Here is a 27,769-nt window from a genome sequence, read left to right on the forward strand (position 1 = left end):
GGCACTCTATTTTGAATGGTAGTTTTTGACGCTCAATAAGTGATTTTTAATAAAAAATATTTGAATTTGAACATGGTAAGCGTGAGAGCAGGTAGGATTTGTACAGAGGGAGCATTCATACAGTGGTCATATTATTACTATCCAACAAACTGTGCGAGACTCCGGTTTATGGGTATAGTCAGACCGGGGGAGACATGGCAACTGGCAGTATGACTACGAGCTTCGTTGGAATGAGAAGTTGTGTTTTCACGCTGCGTAAGTAAATTTTCGATGTACCTTCGAACGTGTTTAACACCAATTTTTTTTGCTTTTGAGCAGTTTGCTGTAGTAAATTTGTTGACCAACATAAAAAACAATAAGTATATTATAGCCAATAAAAGACAAGAATATATCAACACATTTTAATAATAAAAATCTAAACATTACATTATATATATAACTCTCTATACAAAACAATTAGTTGCTATACTATACACAAAATTGTAGTCGAATTTGATAAGTCAAGACTTGACTATTAATTATAAATAAATAAAATGGAATGTGAACTGTGATATACATAAAAATCATTTAAATTAATTGATGTAATGCGGTATTTTCAAATAAGACTACATAATGTATCTATTGCGTTCGAATATAATCAAACATTATATTTAAAAAGAAATAAAAGTTTGGCAGATTTAAATTCAACAGTGGTCGATTGGTTAGTAATGGTCCGGGGCAGTATTTCTGCTTTTTTCATACTGTATGTTTTTAAAAGAACTCTGATCTGAATAACTGTGCCTCTGTTATTGGCAGTATATGCAGCTTAGTATCATTGGGTGGTTGGGTCATTTATCAACATTGTTGACGTTTAGATATAACCTAAATTTTTTGACAACGTCACGTGTCAATTCACAGCTGTTTTTTTTTTAGCACTGCACAGTAAGCGCATTCAGCCAAATATAATTAGTCTATATTTTTTGTAAATTAAGAAGCCATTACCTAAATCGTTTTCCATCATACCAAGAGGTTGTTCTTATGTGTGGTACAACAAATTTCAACATTAAAATGATTGAAATATTCTTCAACTACAACCATAGATTTGAAAGCCCTTACGACTTGTCAATCAAACGTTACAGTAAAAATAGATTCGCTTACCTTTTCTATCTCATTGTATCTCCGTTAGAGATGTTCTTCTCTCTCACACGCTTGGTTTGTCTATACTCTAATATGTTGTAAGCCTATGGTAGAAACATAATAATGATTTCCAAAACTACTAAAACTTAAAAATACAAAGTGATAATTTTTTATATAGGCCGCGGCAGTCCCTAAAAAATTCTGTTTTACGAATATTTGGAGGCTTTGATTATTTTAATATGAGATAATTAAATATAACATGTATATATTATATTGTATTGGTGAAAGAAATATAGGCCGACATTATTTATATTGTTATGGTTTCTTTTTAAATAAAAAATATCACGAGAGTGGACTCTCTTACACTATTTTTAATAATTTTCTTGCCCGTTCTTACCATTACTACTTGATTGAAGCTAGTAAAAAACAATCAAAAGATAGGGCTTTGTTACCCCTATATTTGATAATGCGGGTAAATCAAAAATCTGTGAAATACTCTGCATTGACCTTCAATCGTGAAACTTGGTGAATAATATGGGCTCAGAGTAAAAAACACGTTATTTGTTGTAAAAAATATACATTAACCCGCGAGATGATTTCACATATATATTGTTTTAAACTAACATCATATATAAATAAAGTAGATTGATAAAATATATATATGGAATCTCCCCTTTGGGCTTCCTGACTGGAGATATAGAATTATAGAACTAAACATTAATTCATTATGATAATGTAAAAGAAACAAATTCTTTAATGTACAAGACATATTAAATAACGACAGATGTTGCATTGAAAGACAGTTTTAACAATTAATCAAAATGCGCCTTTCGGTAACAGTAATTTCGTATGAAATTTGTATCAGTATTTGAGATGTTTAAATAAACATTATCGTAAAGTGTTAGTATATTAGGGGCCATCCATTAATAACGCCACACGAATTTCTTGTTTTATTTACCCCTCCCCCTTCCTTATCTATCTTCTATTTATGAAACTAAAACAAAGGTGTTCCATTTTTTTTTAAAATCATTTAGTAATTAAAAATTACATAGCGATATATACAGAGAACTCTGCACCACAGTTTGTCAGCAGCAATTCTCGTGTATTTTTAATATTTGTCTCCAAATCATAATATGTTTTCGTGTCTGAGTGTTTCACGAGTTAATCACAAAATTGCAGAACTAAGAAAAAAATGCCGTTTCAATATATGTCAAAAACAGAGTTGCAAGTTGCAACTATTTTTATGTTATTCTTTATCAGATATGTAATTTAAATTTATAATTGTAATACTTTGATATTAAATATTATATTTTGAAATATGTGATTTCACATAGTTTGGGACCCCGCCCCTTGTCACACAATGTCACACTTCGTCGACCCCTGCCTCCCTCTTAACGTGTGACGTTCTTTATGGATGACCCCTTGTTCACGTTCGTTTTATATCTTAATTATTATGATTGAATAATAATGACTAAATTTAAATTAATATTTTAACTATTTCTCGTCATTCGTTGGATTTTTTTGAGACATCATTATTACTATATACTATTCATATTATTTATCAATATAATACAAAACAAGAATAAACTAAACTTTCTCAATATAAAAATAAATACCTAGCAGAAATAATAATAGACTTTGATATAATTAATATCACCCTGCGCAAATTGATTTGCAGCTCTCCGACTATAAGGTCAACGACCGAAAATTATCCATCTTTAGCGACTGTAGTAATCGACTAATCGTATAATTATAGTCTCGAGTGGCAGTCGTAAAACGCGTACAGGTGCCTAAAGCCATGTGCCGATGTCGACATCCCACCGCTATCCCTCTTGCGTCGACATCAGAGTATCAAAAACTTCCGAACCAGCGACGTGTGAGCCAAAATAGTTTGAGAAATTGAATATACTCGACTGATTTACATTGTCCGTAGAGCCGAACTGAGTCTTATTCGCACTATGCATAGGTGTCACATTGGCACTGAACGACTTCTGGATTTCAGAATTGAGGATTCTGGTGTTATCTTCGGGGTCGAACAGTTGCGATGTGACGTCGTTGTACGGGTTTGTTATGTACTCGGCGAATATTTCACCACTTTGCACGTTCTCATCTATGATTGGTTTGTTTTGCAATAACTGATTGGTTTGTGTCATTTCTGTAGATAATGACTGATTGTATTGAGCGTCCATGCCAAGATCTATTTGATTAGATAATACGTCACTTGATTTTGCTTGGTCCTGATTGATCATAAGTGATTGGTTTGAAGTCTCTGTCAATTGATTGGTAGTATTTATAGATGCTGCCGCCAGACCTTGATGGATTGTTGATTCAATTGGTTTTATTTCTCTTAATTGATGTGTAACTGACTCGATTGGTATGGTTTCTTTGTCTTGATTTTCGTTGACTTGATTAGACGTAACTTCCACATTTTTTGTTTCAAGTGATTGGTCCGTTGGTTGAGTCTGAATAGATATTCCGATCGATGTAGAGATCATCTGTAAATAGCAATTATAGTTTAAAAACAGCTATATTGATAATAACATTTTTTGTAAAATTTATTGTATATTTGGCTAAGTTTTAAGCCCGTGGATAATATTAAACTAAGATTTAAATATCAATTGTTTATTAGTTTTATTAAATGATATTAAAAGAGCCATCTAGCCCATTGTTTAAAATTAATTCTAAATGCTCATTAGGATTCTACAAAGATAAATTAGTACAGTAATATAAGTCCTCAATCAATAGATCTGTAAGACAAAGTTTTGATTTGACTTGCTATTCTTATTTATAAAACACAATGAATTTTAAAATTTAATTGAAGCCAATTTGATGTAATGATTAAACATGAAAAGTAGACAACCTTAATTTTGTCATGTCATTTTTGGCGAGTGACTGAATAAGAAAAAAACAATGCGTTGATGAACCAGTTAGTCAGGACAAATCATTATACATTAAATACTATAAGGTATACCTACCTCGTTAAGTGGCTGTAGCAACACAGAAGAGGTGAGCCCTGATTGGTCGTACAAAGGATTTCTGATTGGTACCATACCGCTGATTGGTATAGACGACACCGGTGATAATACTCGATTGATTGGAGCCACGTTCTGTCCACTGGATCTAACTGGGCTAAAACTAGCATAAGCCTGTCCGGGTACTGCCGTAATGGGTGTCGGAGCTATCAAAGTGGGCCCGCTTGGCGGCGTGTGAATTAAATTAACAGGAGAGTTGGCCACCGGACCTACAAGGATATTTGATTGGATGTGTATTGGACTAGATTGTGCATTTGATTGGTTTACTACTGATTGTCTGTTTGTGTCAGTTAGTGGATGATTGTTCGTACTATTTGCTCCGACGGGGATGAGAGTTGGGAGGGAGTGAGGTATGGCCGGCTGCATGTGACTCGGCAGGTTCTGTGTTGGTCTTGTGTTGTCGTTCACTAGAAAAAAAAACGATGATTAAATTTCTTAAATGCAATTAATGATTAATTAAGTACTCGGCAGTATAGGAAACTATGTTAGTACGCAAGCCAATACCATCGAAAGCTACTAAAATCAGCTTATAAGACAGCAACGCTTCTGCATTATATATCTTGGGTGTTGCAAGAGTAGGCAACGGTGATCACATAACATCAAGTGGTTGGCAAGATCGTTTGCAACATGAATACTAATGTCTTCTGACAACATGGAAATAAAATATAAAAAACCGTTTAGATAACAGGATTCCTAGAGATTGTAATTTTTCAAGATAAGACAGCCTTTGATAGTTTGAAACATATTAAGGTAATTATATCATTTTGATATGGACTTAATAGTGAAGGAAAATCATTTAGTTTCCCCGCAGAAGAATCCCGCTTATTCCATGTATTATGAATTATAAAACTATATTTTACGAATTGTCAAATTGAATTTATGTACGACAAAAAATATCCAACTACTTCGTGGTTTAGCATTAATAAAAATAAGAGGCAGTCTTCATCCGCATAATTACAGTAAATCATGTAAGTAACATAAGAGTTAGAACTAAGGCCATAATAAGTGTATAAAAATCACATACACCATAATATTGCGTGTTTTTATATGTCTGTTACAATTTGATGATATAGAAGTAGTGATATGTATGAAGAAAAAGGTAATTATGAAATATAGTCACCATCGGGGAAGAGCTCTTGTTTGAGGGTAGGCTGAAATTCTCCGATGATGTCCCACGTCATGTACCACAGCTCGTTGTAGCACTCACCGTTGTTGAATATCTGATGTGCATACATAATAGGGATATCAATATTTATATTATAATAGACAAATATAGAATTTATATCATAAAAATAAAATAATATTCACGTACTTGAAACAAATTATACCTTAGCAGTTCTAGGTTTCAGGCGTGTAAATAGCCGTACTACACGTGCGTGTAATTAAATAACAATCTATGTAGGTAGAGTTTATTTTCACCATAGATAATTTATACGTCTAGATTCTAGATAGAGCCTCTTGCTACTAGACAATCGCTGAAAACGGGCCAAGTATAAAACTTTACTGTGCATGACAAGCTACTACTTACACTCGCGATTTGTGTTAGTGTGCGTGCATTGTTCAAATTAAAGGTAAAAACTGTCAACCTCTATTTTTTTTTCGATGTTTTCACTGCTGCACTGTCTATGTATATAGACGTTTAAATGATATAAGATTATCACGAGCTTTACACCAATTTTGTTGTTTAAGTCTTAAAATCTTTAACGAGTTTAGTACCACTACTGATTAACAAAAACGAGAATAAGATAACATGCCGATTGAAGTGGTAGGTAGGCGGCAGTTGGAACTGCATTACGGGTGATTAAGATTTTTGTCGAGTAACTAGATTTTTATATTAAAGTCTAATTTATTATTGGTTGCCATGACGTTACCCATACTGAGACAATTATGAATCTCTGTGTTGTTCGTAAGCTATTTGCGTAAGATTTGATATTTACTTTAAAATTTTACTTTGTGCTCTTTGTCCAATCATAACATTAAAGGTATTGAAAATCATAAATGCGAACTGAAAGCATGGAGAAGTGCTCTTCGTCTCGCATTCGGTCTCTTTTTTTCGTCATGCATACAAAGCCAGCTAATACCAGTGGGTGGCTCCTTTGCACAGGATGCCGGCTAGATTATGGGTACCACAACGGCGCCTATTTCTGCCGTGAAGCAGTAATGTGTAAGCATTACTGTGTTTCGGTCTGAAGGGCGCCGTAGCTAGTGAAATTACTGGGCAAATGAGACTAAACATCTTATGTCTCAAGGTGACGAGCACAATTGTAGTGCCGCTCAGAATTTTTGAGTTTTTCAAGAATCCTGAGCGGCACTGCATTGTTATGGGCAGGGCGTATCAATTACCATCATCAGCTGAACGTCCTGCTCGTCTCGCCCCTTATTATCATAAAAAAATACAACTATCTCGCTCACGCCTCGCTTCGCGTGCTCTCTTTGGTTTGTCCTGGCGTAAACGCTTTTCGGGTCGCCACGTAACTTATCGTATACATAACAAAATGAAAACACTTCGCCACACTTTCGTTTCGCTGCTTGTTTGACAAGAGTTTGAATGTGTTAGCAGAACCTCGTCTACTGGCACTGAAATATGAGTTATTAATAACAATTTAATTTAGTAATTCTGGACGTGGCAACTCACTTTGACGCTGTGCATGACGAGCAACATGTTCTTGAGCGACTCGAGCGCCCCCTCGCGCAGCGGCTCGGCGTCCGACGACAGCAGCGACTGTTGCACGCGCACTATCTTGGTCCACAGCGACGAGAACGTCGGCCGTCCGCCCAGCACTTGCAGGTGTTGGAGGAACACCTGCGCAGGGGGCACACGTCATCAGTACGGACGACATATAAAGCTCGCTGCACACGGTACGTCACTATGTAGAACATCAAGATTCCTGCCAATGGTGGGTGTCACTCTATGTATTTTTTTTAATTAGACGTGCATAAGAAAATAAAAAAGAAGAACGTTTTTCATAATAGAAATATATTTATTTACCATTGGGTGTCATATTGCAACAACACTCGGTAAATATCATGAAACTACATCAAACTGATGTAAAGGGGCTTTAACGTAAGAAGACGAACTGATAAAAAAACTCCCAGCCCGTCTTCTAAATCATATAACGACTTACCCTACTTAATGTTTTACAATTTTAGGCGGCATGCGCAGAACCAGATATGAATATAGTGGTATTCTAATACAAAGCTGTGGAATGTACTTTCTTGTGCGGTGTTTCCGGGACGGTACAACATGGGTACTTCAAAAAAATCACGTACTTAAAGGCCGGCAACGCTCCTGTGATCCCTCTGATGTTGCAAGAGATTGTGGGCGACGGTGATCACTTAATAACAGGTGACCCGTACGCTCGTTTGTCCTCCTATTCCATAAAAAAACATAAACTTGAATTCCAAGACCTATGAAGCTCTTAGCTCGCTTATTGAATTTATTGTTTCTAGTTAGTAGCTAAACAAGACACCTACTATGCTATACACGTGCACAGCCATTATAAAGTACCTTGCACATGAGCGTGTCAGCGCGCGCGGCCGTGTCCGGGCGGCGCGGCGTGTTCGTCATCAGCGGCAGCAGCACGTGAGAGAAGCACGCCTCCCAGCCTGCTCCTCCCAACTGGCTCAAAGCCGGCGCCAGGAGCGCGCGCTGAAGATACGCGATCGCATTGTTTGACACCTGTGCAAAACATACTTTTTAATACACGAAAATTTCTTGGAAAGCAAAACGATACCGGTTTTTTTTTTGAAAACTAATGACGTTCTGTTCTCAAGGACATTTCATTTGCAGTCTGATAGCAGAACGACATAAGTGTGCTTAATAACAATGTAGGCACACTTTTCTTCTTAGTCGTGTGTCACTCTCCGAATCGAACATAAACCGAATAAATGTTTTACATTGTCACTTACCGATCAAGAATATTTTAAACAAAGGGGCTCAAAGAGGTCTTTTATTCGTCTACGTTAAATTTTATGCGCCTCTCACTCTTCGTATACGGATATAATATTGTTGTAATAAGGCATTAATAACTGCCATTGAAGTTACTTAAAATATCGTCGACAAACGATCTCGTCCAAAATATTGTAGGACGACAAATCACATTCAAATTTTGATAAAGAATATAGACCTATTAATTATTAAAATTCGACAAAATCTGAGAAAATAAAATTCACCATTGCTACATATTGATCAAAACAACTGAAGTAAATGCGGCAATTAATAGATACAGCAGTCGAAGCATGATATTATGGTGTAACTTTGTAAGCACGTTCCACATTTCGGCTTTGTATTTATACGATGTGATTTGTCTATATATAGAACGTCATTGCATAAAAACACAGAATGATACAATCACAACAAACTTTCTGTAAATTTTGTCAACAAGACGATCGAGGTGCAAATAAATAACGAAATTAATAGAATGACGGCGCATCCGCCAACGTTGGACGTCAGGTTGACTTTTAGCTGTAAAAGTCAGCCTAGCGAAGCGTCATTGTCGATGGCAGTGCGGGCGGACATCTTGACTTCACTTTTTGTTCGAGACGGTGCCCGCACACCACGCGTATGACGAATCGCTTTGCATCCGAACGATAGTTTAATCTAGTGATATGATTAAGTTGGTTTTCGTGTTGCTTAGACTGTACATTGTTAATTTGAATGTGTATTTCGATTATAAACCCTGTGCTGATTAAACAACTGTGATTGTAACAAGGACTTGTGATTTTTCTGCTCACACCCACCTGCCTGCCTACCTACCCACATACATCACACAAGATGAGTTCTGATGCAGGCCCTCCTGCCTCTTTAAGCACGTTTTGATTGCAGTTGTTATCCACAAATACATCCAGCGACAAATATAAGAATGACAATGTACTATCAAAAATTGAAATTGAACGTCTAAAATTGACATGATATGTGAATTGTCATGCAATTGACGAATTTTATTAAATGAGGTAGTAACCGGGGGCTGTGCATTATAACTAAATTAACTATCATTATTGCTACTTATATTTATAGTTATTTAAATGACAAAACATTGTAATCATATTAATACTGTTAAACTGTATAAGTTTTTTTTTATTAAATAACACCTTGCTATTTGCAAAATGCCACACAAGCCTTATTCTGACCAGCGAGGTTGTGAATTGAGCAAGGCGGAGCACACTTTGAGCCGTTCCTGTAAATTTGACGTTTATTATGTAAGTAAGTAGTAAGTGCTCGTTAAGGTTGTTTCGTTATATAGAACGTCATAGTGCACACCGTAACAAAGAGACGATATGACGTCATCGACGTCAATTCCAGAGATTATGTAACCGGGTAGTATAAATGTGTACAGTTATTCTCTATCAACCGTCTCATCTCTTACTTGAGATAAAAACCGTAACTATCGTAGACTTTTCTGTCCCAATAAACTTATCAACGGTAACTCACCATACGCTGCTTGTCGATGGGAAGACGAATAGCTTACCAGCGATACAAGTTTGTATGGAAATTTCAATTCACGCGTCCCAATATAATAGCGATAAGAATGACTTATCGGGTATATTGAGTCAGCTTCAGATTACAATACTGACAGACTTTTTTACACAAATTATCTTGCCCCAAATTAAGCATATATAGCCTGTGTTATGGGCTGCAAGACAACGATATATTTAATTCAATATACTTACTTTAACATACATAAATACATATAAACATACATAAATACATTTAAGCATCCATGACTCGGAAACAAACATCCATATTCATCATATAAATTGCTTGCACCTACCGGGATTCGAACCCACGACCTGTAGCTTAGTAGTTAGGGTCACTAACCATTCAGCTATATGGGTCGTCAAAGACTAGTGACAGCTAATGACTGACAGTAGAAGGTAGTAATTTATCTCTATCTGTAGATAGTATATTGGGAACGGCCGTTATCACCAATCTACCTGAACATTCCATTATCAACGATAAACAACAACTGACCTGTTTCCTTCTATCCGTGCAGAACTCAGCAATGCCTTGTAACAGCGGCTTCCACGCCACCTCCCATAAGTCGTATTCTTCTGCCCCTATAATAACCGTAATAAAAATTTCATAGGAGCCGTTAGAATATTTTTCAAACGCCTCAATCAAGTTCCACAGTATATAACAAAATATGTACTAAACTATACAGGGTGTCCCGTAATCAGTGGACCAACGGGATACCCGTGATAGGGGTGGTCATCATCTCTCGAAAACACCAAATTTTACTGTTCTAGGGCCAGTAGTTCAAAAGATATGATTTTTTAAGCATTATTTTGAAAATTCTACCCTTATCAACACAAAAGTTGAAAAAAAATATTTTTTATTTTTATTTTGCCCTGTTTCTTAACTTAAGGTGGCTGAGGAAACATGTGTCTTCACAATTAAATCCATTTTTGTGAATAAATATTGCCAAATTAAAAATTAAAAACCAAAACATGCGCAAATATCAAATAACTAAATTTGCAACGTGATGTTTGAAGCAAGCTAGTGCAAAAAAAATGTATGACAGCCTTGCGGACCATTATTTAAAAAACATCTGCAGTTCATACTGATTCCAAAAAGGTATAACAATATTACATTTTACAAAAAAAATAACTTAATAACCAATTTTAGACTCCAATTGCGAGAAACATTTAAGCGCTATCTATTCTGAGAATTATTTTGTTATCGAGAGAGAGATAACACAATATGCTATCTCTTTCTCGCTCAGGTACCTTTTTCGTTTACGGGGTCCTATTGGCCGACGCCTATGATCCCCACACCCTAATTTTTCAAATTATTCTTAGTTTCATCAGAGACTTGCTCATAGCTCGTAGCTGCACACGTGTTTTTTACTTCGCTACCATTACGACTCTTTTTTTTGGTGACTGACGCTTGAATTGGACCTTGTTTGTCTTTGTGATTTGGATACTGTTTGCCCGGATTTTATAAAATGCCTAATACCTATACTCCTCGTGAATATGCTGAGATGTATTTTATTTACGGTCTGTGTAATGCAAACGCTCGGCAAGCAGCCCGTACGTATCGTGAGCGCTATCCTAATCGCGACCGCTATCCGGATCATCGAATTTTTCTCCGTGTAAATAACGCGTATTTAGAAGGCAGAATTCCCGGAGCTGCAAACAACGTGGGAAGACCTAGAAGAGTCGATGAACTTCAAATACTGGCCGAAGTGACAGAAGAACCTTCTACGAGTGTTCGTCGTATTTCAAGACGTACTGGTATAGCAAAAACAACAGTACATCGCATTTTAAAAAGAAACAGTTTATACCCTTATCATATTCAACGAGTGCAGGCACTATTACCTGCTGATTATCAACGGAGGATAGATTTTTGTGCAGAGATGCTTCGCCGATGCCGACAAGATCCACTATTTTTCAATTCAATATTATGGAGCGATGAATCGTGTTTTAAAAGAGTTGGAGTGTTTAACATTCATAATTTACATGAATGGGCTGTTGTGAATCCACGTATTGTACGAGAAGATAGATTCCAGCACCAGTTTGGAGTCAATTTGTGGGCTGGAATCTTAGATGGTAAACTTATTGGTCCATTTGAGCTCCCACCGAGGCTTAATGGTGCTCGGTACTTGCAATTTTTAAGAAATGACTTAAGTAATTTATTAGCAAATGTACCACAGGAGGTATGTGAGAGGATGTGGTTACAGCATGATGGCGCACCCGCTCATTATTGCAGACAAGTGAGGGAATATTTAAACGAGTCTTACCCAAGTAGGTGGATTGGACGAGGAGGTACAATCCCATGGCCAGCTCGATCACCTGATCTTAATCCATTGGATTATTTTTTATGGGGATATTTTAAAGAATCCGTATATGAAACCGTTAACGATAACGAAAGACAGCTAAGACAAAAACTGAATGTGGTGAGTGAAAAAGTCAAAAATAATGAAAGGGCGTTAAAAAGTTTAAAAAGAAATTTTATAAGAAGATGCCGGCTATGCCTTAGAGTAAGAGGAAGACATTTCGAACATTTATTATAAGAAATAAATAAAAAAATTCTAACTATTTACTTTTGTTTTATTGTAAATTCCGCCAAGAAATTGCTATCTAATGTTGATTTAAAATAATTATTGTCTTTTATTGTTTCACAATAATGATTAATTATACCTTTTTGGAATCAGTATGAACTGCAGATGTTTTTTAAATAATGGTCCGCAAGGCTGTCATACATTTTTTTTGCACTAGCTTGCTTCAAACATCACGTTGCAAATTTAGTTATTTGATATTTGCGCATGTTTTGGTTTTTAATTTTTAATTTGGCAATATTTATTCACAAAAATGGATTTAATTGTGAAGACACATGTTTCCTCAGCCACCTTAAGTTAAGAAACAGGGCAAAATAAAAATAAAAAATATTTTTTTTCAACTTTTGTGTTGATAAGGGTAGAATTTTCAAAATAATGCTTAAAAAATCATATCTTTTGAACTACTGGCCCTAGAACAGTAAAATTTGGTGTTTTCGATAGATGATGACCACCCCTATCACGGGTATCCCGTTGGTCCACTGATTACGGGACACCCTGTATAAAACAATAATTATTGTTGATAGAATATACGATCAAGATGTAAAAGCATTTCTATAAAAATATCCAATTAGAAAAAATATTTTCAAAAATTTTATATCCTTCTAACATTTAAATTAAAAGCATTTTGTTATTTATCTAATCTAAACGGGCCAGAGACTAAAGTAATCGAATTTGGGAAACAGCCGCTCATAATTTTTGGGGTTTTTCACGAATCCTGAGCGGCATTGCATTGTAATGGGCGGGGGGGTATCAATTATCATCAGCCAAACGTCCTGCTCGTCTCGTCACTTATTTTCATAAAAAAAAACAACAGTCCATGGACATCCGCAATACAAAGAATAGCATTGCCGTTCATTAAGGTGGGAATACTTACTATTGTTTTCACAAAGCGCGGGAAAAACAGCAAATTTATAGCAAATTACTCGGATTTCGAATCCGATGCACGAGAAATATAAAAATATACCCTGTAGCTTTATCATACTGTTCGAAAGGCTTCATCATAAGGCTTATTTTGTGCTACATAACATAGTACCAGAAACAAAAGGATGACCATAAATTTTAACGTTTAGAAGAAGTCTAGAAAAATAAAAGGCTGACATTGCCGTCCGGATATACAACTAACATTAACATTTTAGATTCCCGGTTCAATCGGGTAAGTAAATATTCTATCTACAATATTTTATTTTTTTACAATTTTCGTCTGTCTATCTGTTCGTTCCGGCTAATTTCTGAAACGGCTGGACCGATTTTGACGGGACTTTTACTGGCAGGTAGCTGATGTAATAAGGAGTAACAAAGGCTACGTTTATTTTAGAAGATAAAGTAATTTTGCAATGTCCAAGCAACGGTCTAACTCTAAAATTAATTTATATGGCAAAAAAACGTTTGCCGAGTCAGCTAGATTGTAAATAAAATGACACATACCTTGTGTTTGTTCCGCCTCGTCTTTCCACCATTTAAATATCTGCGCGGTTCGACTGTGCAGTGTGTGCATTAGGTCTAACAGCTGAAAATTAGCACAGAATAATTGTAAAACATTTAACATAAACTGGCGAACATAAAATTGCATTTCAGTGCAAGGTTACTTCCAAAAAACATAATTAGCGAAAGTGTAAGCAATTTTGTGTTTCTATATTCAGTTAGTATCCGTTAAAGCGCTTTTCAGGAGTCATTACAAATATCTTACATCTTTAAATGAGCAATTCTTGTACATATAATCTGAATCTCGGAAACGGCTCCAACGATTTTCATGAAATTTAGTATACAGGAGATTTCGGGGGCGATAAATCGATCAAGCTAGGTTTCAATTTAAAAAAAATGGAGTTTTATCCGTGTTTAAATGTGAAACAGCTACAATAACATTAGAATACGAAGGCAAATTTCGCCACTATATACAAGACTCTAATAGCTCAGATGGAACATTGGGTGATGTAGAAAGCAGAAGACCCCGGTTCAAAACCAGATGTCCTATTAGTTTTTTTTTGTTCAAGTTTTGTACATTCTTAAAAATCCGAGTAAGGCTCCGTCGTCCGGATATTTCATTTAAATAACTGAATCTTTGTGGTCAACATTCTAGTTTATATCGCATTTGTTCTCTGTATAATGAAGTCTTCAGAAGGTAGACATATTCAATCCGTGAGTCCCTAGGTTCAGAAGACTTCTGCTAAAAGCGGATTATTGGCTTGGGGACTGTGGGGTTGAATTGTGTTCATCTATAGCTTAAGTTTTATATAAAATCTAGACATTTAAAAGCATGCTGTGTTCACTTCCAGAAGGAGGCACTCGCCCCTACATGTTAACCTATTTTTCTGTTTTATACAATACTTAGAGTGTATCCCGTTTAGTGAACCTAATACAAAAAAATCTATCATATGTTCGAAAATATTAGAGCTCATGAGAAGAAACCGGCCGTACCAAAACCGATCATGACGTGTTCAGTCTATTATCGTAAACAACGCACCTGTATGCTGACCAGGTGGTACTGGTCGGGTGAGTCTTCATCACCAGAGCCCTCTGCCGACGTCGCCCCGCCGCGACGACTTCGCCGCGACCCAGACGTCTCTAACTTTGATTTACCTAAAATATTTATTATAAATTACCATCCGTGTAAAAATTATCCTCAACTTCCATGATTTATTAACGTCTAGATTGAGCGTCTTGCTGCTAGACAACTGATGAAAACTGGCCAGATTTATTACTTTAGTGTGCGTGGCATGCTACGTCTTAGGCTATGGTCTCCTATTTTATGCCGTACGCGGCGTTTAGCGTTAGCGTCATCGTTCAATTCCGTGGCTTCCAACGTCTGGACGCAACGCACAGCGTCGGCGATCGATAATCAATACGTCTGGCGTGACGCTGGTGGTTCAGTGGCTGCACCACTATTTTTTTCCCAACATTGATGCTTATAAATATTGTTTTTATGATTCTTGTCACTTTTATCATACTCTGCATTATAAGATTTTATTTATTCAATCAACAACTTGTCCTTTCCATTATCAAACCTCATCATTTTGTGTGACGCGAGCGACGACCTTCACGCTGCAAAGGTTAAAAATGACTAGAAACGCGGCGCACGGTGTTCGGACGCCGCGTACGGCGTCAACACGCCAGTGTTGACGTGTGAAACAGACCACAACAGTACATTTATACACTAAGCGTCACAATGACGCAGAGTAACGAGTAAGTAACAAGACCATAGCCTAACACTCGCGATTTTTATGTGACTTTGTGTTAGTGTGCGTGTATTGCTTAATTCTTTCGACGCGACGGTTCTACAGCTGTCACAGTCTATCTTAACGTATACGTAAATGAGCTAAGGCCCTCAATATAATAGTAAATCTTAAATTATTTCAATATTGCACCAAACTCCACAAATTAAACATCTTCATAATCTAAAAAAAAAACACACACACACACGCAAACACACACTCAGACATACAGACACACGCCCACACGCACACACACATACCTCTTTTTAGTGAGTTTGCTAATTATGTATAATAATACCTTTCGGAAGGACCTATCCTCTGCAACTCAGGGTATACTACCGCAGAGGATAGGGCACTAAACATTCTGTACCACATATTATTAGTCTTGAATAAATGATTATTATTATTATTATCAAGATGTTATCCACATTATTTATCTTACATACCCTCTTCTTGGGTATCTCTCCAGTTTTATTTATTTATAAGATACATAATAGCTTTAAGTGAAATGTATACATTTTTATAATAAAGTCCCAGTCACTGTTCAGGCATTATCTATAAATAAATTTAAATGTTTTATAAAAAAAATGGCTCTGTAGGAAATCCTAGTACACCACATCTGGATATCTAAGTGATCGGACAGCCTGGGGCTAGATTATGATTATTTTCTTGAAATAGAGATGACAATACAATATTGTATATTTTTATTAAAAAGAGCGGAAAAAAAAGCTGGGAGAGATTCTTGCGCCGCTTCTTCTCTTTCAGAGCGTTATTTGTTTCCGAAGCGGTGGTAGCCTTAGTAATGGCATCCAAAAAAAATCAGAAAGAAAATGGCTTTTATTTTATATAAGAAGACCAACAGCGAACAATAATTTTAAATAGTTTTTTAGCTGCGTGGTGTTCTTGATTTCATTGCATGCTTGTTAGGGCTATCAAAGTAATTCCTCTAGGCTAAGGTTTACCTCATCGCCATACACAAGATTCAGCATAAATAATAATATCTATCTTTACATATATAATTCTTGTGTGCGTGTGTATGTCACCGAACTCCTCCTAGACGGCTCGACCGATTTTGATGATATTTTTGTGTGTTCCAGTGAATTTGAGATTGGTGTGTGTCTTCAGGTGGATTCGAAAATGGTTTAGATTCACAATTAAACTACCTCCTAAACGGCTGGACTGATTTTGATGACTTTTTTGTTTGTTTCAGTGAATTTGAGATTGGTTTAGATTCTCAATTCCGTCCATATAATATAATTCTCCTGCTCATGTGTATGTTAGTGAACTCCTAACGGCCGGACCGATTTTTCAAATTTAAGACGTGTGTACAGGACAACGTCTGTTGGGTCCACTAGTATATATATAAAAATGAATTGTTGTTCGTTAGTCTCGCTAAAACTCGATAACGGCTGGAGCGATTTGGCAAATTTTGGTCTTGAATTATTTGTGGAAGTCCACAGAAGGTTTCAAAGATGAATAAATATGAAAATGCTTGGAATTAAATAAAAACAACAATTTTGTTTTTCCTTTGATGTGTTCAGAAATCATATTGAAGGAATAGTTTAAAATGTATAACTAATATGAATCTTTATATCTAACTATCTCTGGAGGTAAAAAACAAACTTAATTTTAGCCACCTATAGTTGGTAGATTTTATGTACGATTTAATATTTGGTGAGTCTGTGAATCGGTCGTCATCTATTTTTTATACCCCATATATCTATTGTTTTTTTCCCCCTTATTATTTCTTTTTTATTACTTTAAATGGCAATACAACGTTTGCTGGGTCAGCTAGTAATATAATAAATATTTATTTGTTACAAAAAGAAAATACAATTTTGCTTAAAATTACCCTCGACCCCCAAACTAGGATAGGCCGTGACATAGGGGTCATTCTCTTCCCAGTTGTTACTTAAGGATAGGATAAGTTTAGGATACATACGCTAAGTGATAGTTATTATCAACTTATAGCCGTTTTCAATACGTATCTCTAGTTGCGGATATATTGTTATCGTCGTTTAGTGACAAGATCTTATCCATCCATAGTTATGTCTATTATAGCTATAGTTCAATGCTTTATGTCGATAGGTTATTGAAATGTAAGTAAGCGTAAAAAGATAGATTTGTCTACCTCTAGTAAGTTAAACTAAGGATAGATAGGTTATTGAATACCAACCAGTTCCAAGCTACAAACATCACTTTTTAAGGAATTTGTTAAAGTTTAATAAATATTAGTGTATTCTAAATATGTAGGTTGGGCTATTAAGTCATGATGTCATTTAAAGAGTGACAGTAGGGCTGCCATTTTTTGCCAGCCCTTTAATATGAATCACGTGACCAGTTTTGTGGTCTTAACTCAATTTCGACATGATTGTGGTTTGGAACGTTTTTCTGGAATTACGTCCAATTAATTCCAGAAGTGAGGCTTTTAATAATAATAAATTGTTTAAATCTATATAAGAGATTTCCACGTATATGGTCACTCATCACGATATCTCTGGAACCATTAGAGTTAAAGACTTGAAACTTGGTAGCAATATTCTTTTCACCGAGTAGAGGTCAGCTAAGCGGATTTTACGAAATTCCAGAGTTTTTTTATTATGAACAGAACAACGTCTGTCGGGTCAGCTAGTCTATACTATAATATTATAAAGCTACTGGTCCGATTTGAATGATTCTTTGAGTGTTGGGTAGTCCATTTATCGAGGAAGGCTATAGGCTATGTTTTTTTTTCAAAATCAGGGATCCGTAATAAAATTGCTATCTTGTAACACAAGGTGTAAAATCGAAAGCCTATTGACAATAGAACAAAATGATGTACAGGCTATAATATAGGCAATATTTTATTACTTATAAAACTATCGCGTGAATTATACTTTATATGGCAAAACAACGTTTGCCGGGTCGGCTAGTATGTAATAAAATAATAAGTCAGTACCCGCTTGCAGCGTGGCGGCGGCCAGCAGACGTAACGCACGCACGGCGGCGCGGCAGTTGTGCGGTGTCACGTGCGCCACGTCGCGGATCACGAGGGCCAGCGCCTCCGTGCAGCGAGCGAGCGCGGCGCTGCGGTGACCACGCAGCGACACGCGAGACGGACACGGGTCGGCCTCCGCCCCGCCGTCCACTGGCGACCTCCCCACCTGAACCATTATGTGGCTTATTACTTAAAATATGGCATACGCCGATCAATACTGCTAATAATCTAAGATCACGGTTGTTAACATACTTTATCTACACCCATGCTTTAAATCCTCTATTAAAGATTCTGAAACAGTTAGCTTATTGCCAACATTAAAACACCCAATGTTCTAATAACCATTACATCATCCAAACGAGTGTTGTAATGTTGTACTGAATTTCATAACAACACTCCTTTGCTTTTTTTTTCGAACTTCATGCGCAAATAGTTTCAACAGACAGCCACATTCTTAGTGCTCGATGCGTGGTATCTGTATGAATTTCAAAAAAAGAACATTTTCGTTTACGCGCGTTCCACACTACCAGACGGTCGTGCGCCGTAAAAAAAAGTAGGTTTTTCGAATCCCCGCCATATTTCTTCGATATTTTTATTTTTTTGTTTATAAAAATGAGCGATTCAAGTTTTGACAGCACCCCACCAGATGTTTTAAACGCCGCAAAAGAACTTATTATTCAATGTAAATTAGTACTAACATAAATAATTCTTTCATTAATAGGTACTTATTTATTTGTATATAATCAGAAATGGATGATATCAGATTACTACTAGGACTAGCTGTTTTAATGTTAGCAGTGAGCTAACTATTTCAGAATCTTTTAAAGGATTAAAATTCTGAGTGTAGATAAAGTCTTGTATGCAACTGTTGATAATTAGGTATTAAAACACTCATGTGATACTATTATCACACTCGGCTTTGCCTCGTGTCATAAAGTCACATTCGTGTTTTAATACCGCGACGACAGCGACGCTCAGTGCGACGCGTCGCTTCATTACGTAACATCCATTCTATAACAAAAAATTGTTAAATAATGTACTCACCATAACCCATCCTTGACTCTGTGGTGACTGCGAAAGATCGCTCTCGGAGGATACGCTCGTGGGCAGCCGATCACTCTCATCCTCAGATCCATCCGACCGACTGGAAGCTGTAAATAACATTTAATTTTAGGCACGCATTCCATTACTTGTGTTGATGTGTGTATCAAGTTTCTTGATAATTTTCAATACGGCAAAAGGGGCTCCGTTATACATAGGCTACACTAAAAGTATCGGGAATGGAATATTTCCACTGTTTCTGTCATATTAAAATCTTTATAATTGAAACTCCTTGGTTTTAAAAATTGAATACCATTTATTTATTTAAAAAAAAATTCTCGGTCTTGTCACAAGATCTTGTCAAACTTGTTTAGTCGTTGAGAAAATGGAATTGACTCGAGAAAATTCTACAGCGATGATTTATTATGACTTTCGAAGTGGTTTAACACAAAACAGTGTGTTGACCAGATGATTTCTGCATTTGGTGATGAAGCCCCATCCAAAACCACAATTAATCACTGGCTTGCTGAATTTCAACATGAACGTGTCAAGCTCAGTGATGATCCCCGTCATGGTCGTCCAAAAACTGCAGTCACCAAAGAAAACGTTGATGCAGTGCATAAGCTGATTGAGGAAGATCGACATGTGACATACCGCGAAATTCACGCAACTTTAGACATTGGCATGAGTCAAATACAAATAATCTTGCATAAACAAATAGGTGTCAAAAAGTTGTTTTCCCGGTGGCTACCGCATTTGCTCTGTGAAGAGGTGCGTCCGAACTCTCGAAAGAATCCACGCAGGGTCCTCAAATGCTGTATACAACATCGTATCAGGTGACGAGTCCTGGATCGTACGAACCCGAAACAAAAAACCAGTCACGAGTTTGGGTGTTCGAAAATGAGTTAAAGCCAACAAAAATTGTTCGTTCACAGAGTGTTGCAAAAAAAATGGTGGCGACGTTTGTCTCCAAAACCGGCCACGTTGCGACTATTCCTCTTGAGGGACAAAGAACGGTTAATTCAGAATGGTATGCTAGCATTTGTTTGCCACAGGTCGTTTCTGAACTCCGTAAAGAGAACTGCAACCGCCGCATCATCCTCCATCACGACAATGCGAGTTCTCACACCGCGCACAGAACAAAAGAGTTTTTAGAGCGAGAAAACAAAGAATTATTAGACTATCCGCCGTACAGCCCCGACCTAAGCCCTAATGATTTCTATACTTTCCCTAAAATAAAGAATAAATTGCGTGGTCAGAGATTTTCATCACCTGAAGAAGCTGTGGACGCCTACAAAACGGCCATTTTGGAGACCTCAACTTCCGAATGGAATGGTTGCTTCAATGATTGGTTCCATCGTATGGAAAAATGTGCCAAATGTCGCGGAGAATACTTCGAAAAGCAATAAATACATTTTTAAATAGTAATGTTGTGTCACTTCCTCGATTCCCGAAATTTTCAGTGGCGCCCTCGTACGGTGATTGAATTAAAAATTAACCGATTTAATATTTGACTATAATTAAAGCGTTTTAATTTCTTTATCGTAACTGCACCAAGATGGCCATTGACAACTTCGTGAAAAACAATAATATCCTAAACTAATACCACTGTCAGGAATGATGGGTCAAGAATACCTAATATGAATATATGATACTACTTAAATATTAGTATTATTATTTTTTAGTGTTTTATTTACTTTATCGCAACTAAACGAAGGTGGTCTTTGACAAATTCGTGAAGAACAATAATATCCAAAACTACCACTATCTTGAATGTTGGACTTTTTCTAGCTCAAGCAATGGGATAAATAGACTAGTTTTCTATAAGTAATCTTATAGGATTATTATGCTAAATTATCATTTATATGGGCAATACATTATTCCGTCGAAATTTTAAGTATTTTTTTAAATAAAAGTATTCAAAATTAAAACCTAGTCATAGATGTTACGTCAAGCTAGTAAAAAAAACTTCTATAATGAGGTTGTAAAATCTATCATGCAAGTCTGAATCAGCTGAGTTTATTTTTATTTCATGTGAAAAAATAGACCCCTTAACATGGAAACTATACGGCAGTGTTTATAACGTACTGAAATGCATTCCAAATTACAAGAACTTCGCTATAGAAACCTGAATTGCATGAAAAACAATTTTTATATTTGTATAAAAATAATCTGAATCATGAGGATGGGGGCAGCGCAGGACCGATCGTCGTGGAAATCTTTGGGGGAGGCCTATGTCCAGCAGTGGACGGACCTTCCGGCTGATGATGGTGATGATGATGATCATGACAAATCATCATTTCAGCCGGAAGAAGTCCACTGCTGGACATAGGCCTCCTCCAAAGATCGCCATTACGATCGGTCCTGCACTGCGCTCATCTAATCCTATTCCGGCGATCTTGACCAGATCATTGGTCCATGTTGTGGGGGGTCTACCAACATTACGTCTTCCTTTTGAGGACTTTACTCCACTACAAATTACCCCAATACAAATATTTACTTTTAATTCAAATATTGTATCTAATAATAGGTAACGGAGTTCATGGGGCTATACCAGCTAGTGACGTCACGCCATTCAGATGAAGTGATCAAAAAATATTTTATAAGAATAAAGGACATTTATAATTAAAATAACACGTTTACAAAACAGTTGAGCAAACACAATTAACGAATTCATCAATAAGTACAATTAAAGAAATTCAATCTTTATACCTAAGGCGGACCATTTAATTGAACGAGATTAGTCAATTTACATTCAATCATATAAAAATATAGATTATTTACAGCAATCTTATCTTCTTTAATTAATGTAATGGTATCATCAAAATAGCGATTAAAATTTGATCAGATTGTCCGGCGCTAATAACGTTATGAGGGCATCAGCATTGTTCAATAAATTTAGGAAATCGTTTCTAATTTAATCGCTAATGATAATAGTTAATAATGTTCATTCAATATTCGTTGTATATTCCATTCAGTCTCGTTTTTGTCTCAAATCTTGAGAACAGATCCATTAAATCTTGAAAATTAAAAAAACGTGTACATTCGGGATATATCCCCGCCAAGAACAAAGTTACTAGCGCCATTTCTTTAATACTATATGCAAATTCACTTGATTAGTTTCAATTTATAAATTTTTAAACCTTTATTGTCCCCTATAATTGTAATCACAATTTCCCCGCAGATATAATGCTAGCAAACCTACAATGCTTACTATTGCTGTAGCCAGCGGTGGATTTACACTAGGGGCATTTGGGGCAAGTGCCCAGGGCGGTAAAATTTTGAAAGTAAAAAAAAAAATAGTCTTATCAAGATTGCTCAATATAATTAATTAATTCTGTTAAAAAAAAATCAGACGTGTTATGGTCACCAAATAGTGCCAAATTTATAATTGTTAGAAAAAAACAAATATTTATTCATGTTTTTAGAATATATGACATATAATAAAGTTTCTGCAATAAATGAGTTATTTTATTTTTGAAAAATAAAATATATAAAGTATAAGTTAATGTAGAAGTCCAGTATTGGGGCCGATTGTTTTCCGGTGCCCAGGGGCGACATTAAGTTTAAATCCGGCCCTGGCTGTAGCAATGAGGTTGCACAATAACTATCATACTCGTTGACGTAACAGTGATGATTAGCGGTCAACGTGTAACGATAATACCCGAACCACGTCGGAAGAAGCCTTCTACCAGTCAACTCGCACCGGAAACCGCATCAAAGAACCCAATTCAAAAAAGATCAGATAAATACTTTATTGACGATACGCCACATCGGAAAACACACCGAAATACAAAAAGACACAAAATTCCCGACACTAAGGGCTATATTCAGTTGGCGCAACCAACAGTTTTATCATAAAAAAATGAACGAATGGTGATCTTGGTCTCCTGCATACATTGACCCCAATCGGTTTTCAATTTAATCTTAATCATTGATATAAACTTAAGGTTAAATATATTAGTTAACTTAGATAAGATAAATTTGACTAGTATTTAAGCTGACAGCGTCAACACTGAGCACAAATCACCACCATGAAGCTAATCCTGGTCATCGTCAGCTTGGCTTTCAGTTACGCCAGGGAGCCGATAACGATCAACTATCATGAGACCATTGGAATACCCCAAGCTTTCCTGATCAAGCACTTGGAGGAAGCTCAAGACTTTGACGGCGCCAGGATAGTTGGTGGATCGCCGGCAGCGCTTGGATCACATCCTTATTTGGTAAGCTTCATTTCACTCAAAATCTAAGCTGTTTCCATCCATCCATTAAATTCCTGTATCTCCTAGCTGGAGCAGAGGGCATCCACAGTGCATCTCCATCGCGATCGGTCAAGAGCATCTCTCTTAATTTCACTCCAGGTCTTTCCGTTGTCTTTCAATTCGTCAATGACAGTCGCCAGAGAGATGGTGATCTTCCACGTCTCACACCCATACATGAATACGGTCTTCACATTAGACCGGAATATTTTGAGCTTAATTCTCCGTGTCAGTTTCTGTGATTGCCATACGGATCGGGGCCGTGCATTGCGCGGAGAAGAGATTTGCAATAGTAGAATTAAAAAATATATAAAATCTCCCTTTGGGCTAGGAGGAAGAGATCTATTAATGGCTTACATGTAACAATATACATATAATGCAGAGGTCAAACTGATAGTTCCTAGAAAATTAAAAAAATGTTTGTGTGTACTTTATGTACGCACGCAAGAAATTATTATTCTTTGGCGTAATAAACGAAAATCTTAAAAAACTATTCCTCGTAGTTGTAATATTTTTGAGATACCCGATATTTTGAACCAGTTTCAAGCTCATCATGATCAAGGGGCGAATGAATTTTATCGTATAGTTTGATTGATTTCATTCTGTTTTGCCAGGGTGGTCTTCTAATCACACTATCGAATGGGCGTCAATCCGTCTGCGGGTCATCTCTAATCAGCAGCACCAGGTTGGTAACGGCCGCGCACTGCTGGCGAGACGGTCGCAACCAGGCGTTCCTCTTCACAGTGGTGCTGGGTTCCGTGAACCTCTTCTCCGGCGGGGTCAGAATCAACACTAACAGCGTGGAAGTTCACGCTGGATACAGCACGAATACCCTCAACAACGACATTGCAATTGCGGCGATAAGTCCCGTTCAATTAACTGGTGAGTAGTTTTTTTTAAATATATTTACATAAATATTTGTTCGTTTTTCGAATTCCAGTGCACAAATTCAACTTAATGGTAAACTCATATTTAATTTTCTTTTGAGTAAGAAACCTTATTACCTGATGGTAAATGGCACGCCCCGTTCATTGCACTCACAGAATTTTTGTGTCTTATCATACAACAGATACCCCTATATAGTATGTAGGAGTAGTAGTACCCACAATAGAGGTGGGTCTCATCCTCTATGAAAGTCGAAAAATATTTTAATTATTAAAAAAAACATTAAAATTTCAGATGCCATCAGTCCCATACCTTTGGCAACGGGAAACAATAATTACGTTGGCACATGGGCGACAGCTGCCGGCTACGGAAAAACTAGCGATTGTAAGTAAACCTGACATTTCATTTCTCTGACTTTCTACGAACATTTAGCTCATCATTAATTTAAATATTTGGCTGCGTATGAATTGGGTCATATTCATTTCCACTTATAGATACTATCTGCACCTTACATTAATATGAATTCGTTAAATAATCAATTTGATTTAAAAAGTAGCCGTTGAGTTTCATAGATGTTGATTGAGTAATTATTTTAATATTTATAATGACGATTCGTAAGCGCTTAGGTTTAAAACCTATTTGAATAAATTTTACTTGACTTTGACTATGCATATAACGTGTAGGTACATTTACCGCAATGAAGCAATGTTATTATGCGTCGCCTAACAACAAGAGGTCCTATCTAGACGTCTAAATTGTCTAAGGTTAAATGTATCTATGTATATTATGGTATTTTAGTTTCTGGTGTTAGCCAAACCCAGAACCACGTGAATCTGCAAGTCATCAGCAACCAAGTTTGTGCGGCGTCGTTCGGCAGCATCATCGTGTCTTCAACACTGTGCACAAGCGGCGCGGGAGGAACCAGTACTTGTGGGGGGGACTCCGGTGGCCCTCTTGTCATAACCACCACGAATGGAAGAGAGTTGGTACGTATTGTCAAATAATAACACATTTTCATCAAAAACCTCTCCAACGCGACGCCATGCACAAGAGAATTATTTTCAAACATTAAATCAAATCAAAATCAATTTGAATAATAGGTAGGTCACGGAAATGACACTTATGAATGTCAAAAAAAAATTTTTTTTTCTTATTGAATCTACTACTTCGTAAAGGGTTGAGCTAATGAGAAGAAGTAGCAAGAAACTCATTGCCACTCTTTTATACCAAGATTTACATTTAAGTACATCGATTTACAAATCATTTAAAATTACAATATAATATGTTAAATGTAAAATGATGCAACAGACACACTCAAACGTCAAATAGTCAATGTCTTATTATCCCAGATATTTCTCAAAAGTTTACATTCATTTGTTATGCTAGGTAACAAAATATGCTTATAGCATTCTACTGCATTTGCGGCTATCATGCGGTCCCGACATAACAACATAGCACAAGTTACACTTTTTCTGTCTTATTAAAAAACGCAGTGTAAAGTTAGTCCAAGTTTAAAATTACTTCTCCCTAATAAAGTTTTAAAACAAAATTTTATGAACGATTTTGTGTATTAATCTTAGAAGTAAGGGTTATCACTTTAAAGACAACAAATTGTTTAGATTTACAAGAGCGACATCTCAAGTCAATTTCCTTATATGAAAATATTGGGGTTGAGCAGGTTATCAACTGTAAAGTAGATCTTGCACATGAAGCTAAAACCTGAGAGTTGAACAAAGCATACAAGATTTTATGACGATACGACACTCGAACGGTTAGCTCAGTTGGCAGAGCACTCTCACGCAAGGCGAGAGGTCGTGGGTTCGAGTCCCGCATCGTTCATAAAACTGAGAGTTATCACTTTAACAACATTACAAATTGTTACTTCTCCCTGTCATGTAATTCTGTAGTGACAAAGGTAGAATAAAGACAAAAAGTTTTAAACTTTACTTCGCGTACATGGGTTGTTTTTTTAAATGCTAAAACAGTACATATTGATTTGAAACAGTGGCAATAAGTTTCATGACATTTCTTCCCATTAAGCCTTATAAATGGAAATTGTGACCTGCATGAATAAATTACTAAAATAGATTTTGAGTTAGAAAAAAAACTGTGCACCTACATTCGCGGTTTTGTTTTTGTCGGCACAACCCTTGTGCATCGAATATAATTTAGTATCTAATAGTATTAACAGACGATCGAACTTGGTACGGGCCGGATAGCGGATTGGTATGGCGTACCAAATCCGCTACTCTCAACAGACGGCCGGATCTCGCAGTAACCGCGTGGCGTGTACACAGTTCAGACGTCATGCCTCCGACGTTATCCAAGCGCGCTAAAATTGCGATTGTTGTTGCGGCAACAGTAATGCCGCCACAAATATCACGAAAAAAAAGTCACATGAAGTTAATCAAATCGCTCGATTGCGAAGACTTCCGTTTATACTTGCGACTAGATCACGAAACCTTTGAGGAACTCTTAAATTTGATTAAACCTCTAATCACGAAAACTGATACTGTGATGAGGAAAGCTGTTACTGCTGAAGAGCGACTTATTGCAACGTTAAGATATCTTGCATCAGGAAGGGAATTTAGAGAGCTGAAATTCAGCAATACAATTCATGTGATGTATCCCACAAGCACGGAAAGTCTTTATACAGTGCCAAAACATCGACAAGGACTTCGCGTTCTGTCAAAATCTCCGCCATAGTGCGAACATGCGCTGACGCAAGTGCTACCTCCAGAATGTTTCAAACGTGACTGCGTTTGTCCGGTCCGAGCGTACAGACTCGCGGATTTGGTACGGAGCGGACCAAATTCGATGTGCAAACCATCGGACCGAACGAACACGAAAAAATAATAATAATCTTCGGCAGACAACTCTCCAGACGAACGGATATGGTATGGAGCGTACGGAATCCGCTGTCGGGCCCGTACCAAGTTCGATCGTCTGTTAATACTGTAAGAGATTTTCAGTAACACGAACCGTAATCTAATTGTTCTTTTATTTGGCAGATTGGTATCACCTCGTTCGGTTCGGCTCGCGGCTGCCAGTGGGGTTTCCCCGCCGGTTTCGCCAGGGTTACGTCGTTCACGGCATGGATTCAAGCACGGATGTAGGACACGAACATACAAATAAACTAACACGGCTCAAGACTGTATTTTATTTTGAAATATCCAATCCAAGTCAAAATTAT

The 27,769-nt window shown here is 36.7% G+C and overlaps 2 protein-coding genes across 3 annotated transcripts in view; one reads left to right on the forward strand and one right to left on the reverse strand.

Annotated features, from left to right (window-relative positions):
• Positions 1-2,592: 2,592 nt before the first annotated feature.
• The window catches only part of LOC126965223 (Golgi-specific brefeldin A-resistance guanine nucleotide exchange factor 1), a 54,458-nt gene continuing 29,281 nt past the window's right edge, over positions 2,593-27,769 (reverse strand). The window contains exons 21-30 of one of the 2 annotated variants that reach the window (XM_050808686.1): positions 19,436-19,542; positions 18,353-18,557; positions 14,667-14,782; positions 13,631-13,712; positions 10,120-10,205; positions 7,657-7,827; positions 6,784-6,951; positions 5,269-5,368; positions 4,092-4,555; positions 2,593-3,611 (exon numbers count right to left, since the gene is read on the reverse strand). In XM_050808686.1, coding sequence (XP_050664643.1) covers positions 2,940-3,611; positions 4,092-4,555; positions 5,269-5,368; positions 6,784-6,951; positions 7,657-7,827; positions 10,120-10,205; positions 13,631-13,712; positions 14,667-14,782; positions 18,353-18,557; positions 19,436-19,542 — 2,171 coding nt within the window. In that variant the 3' untranslated portion in view covers positions 2,593-2,939. The remainder of the gene's footprint in view (positions 3,612-4,091; positions 4,556-5,268; positions 5,369-6,783; positions 6,952-7,656; positions 7,828-10,119; positions 10,206-13,630; positions 13,713-14,666; positions 14,783-18,352; positions 18,558-19,435; positions 19,543-27,769) is intronic. The other variant, XM_050808687.1, reaches the window with a different exon arrangement.
• LOC126965262 (collagenase-like) lies at positions 23,420-27,713 on the forward strand. Its single transcript, XM_050808764.1, has 5 exons — positions 23,420-23,655; positions 24,306-24,573; positions 24,871-24,960; positions 25,375-25,562; positions 27,588-27,713. The coding sequence occupies exons 1-5, from the start codon at positions 23,467-23,469 to the stop codon at positions 27,690-27,692; spliced, it is 840 nt and encodes a 279-aa protein (XP_050664721.1). The 5' UTR covers positions 23,420-23,466; the 3' UTR covers positions 27,693-27,713.

Source organism: Leptidea sinapis, chromosome 7 (assembly GCF_905404315.1).
Source record: "Leptidea sinapis chromosome 7, ilLepSina1.1, whole genome shotgun sequence".
Lineage (NCBI taxonomy): Eukaryota > Metazoa > Arthropoda > Insecta > Lepidoptera > Pieridae > Leptidea > Leptidea sinapis.

What these genes read in the sequence shown, in the direction of transcription:
- LOC126965262 (XM_050808764.1), top strand. Translation starts at nt 23,467, where the DNA reads ATGAAGCTAATCCTGGTCATCGTCAGCTTGGCTTTCAGTTACGCCAGG. An exon ending in TTGGATCACATCCTTATTTG is followed by an intron (nt 23,656 to 24,305) that starts GTAAGCTTCATT and finishes CTGTTTTGCCAG; the next exon opens with GGTGGTCTTCTAATCACACT. An exon ending in CCACGAATGGAAGAGAGTTG is followed by an intron (nt 25,563 to 27,587) that starts GTACGTATTGTC and finishes TTTATTTGGCAG; the next exon opens with ATTGGTATCACCTCGTTCGG.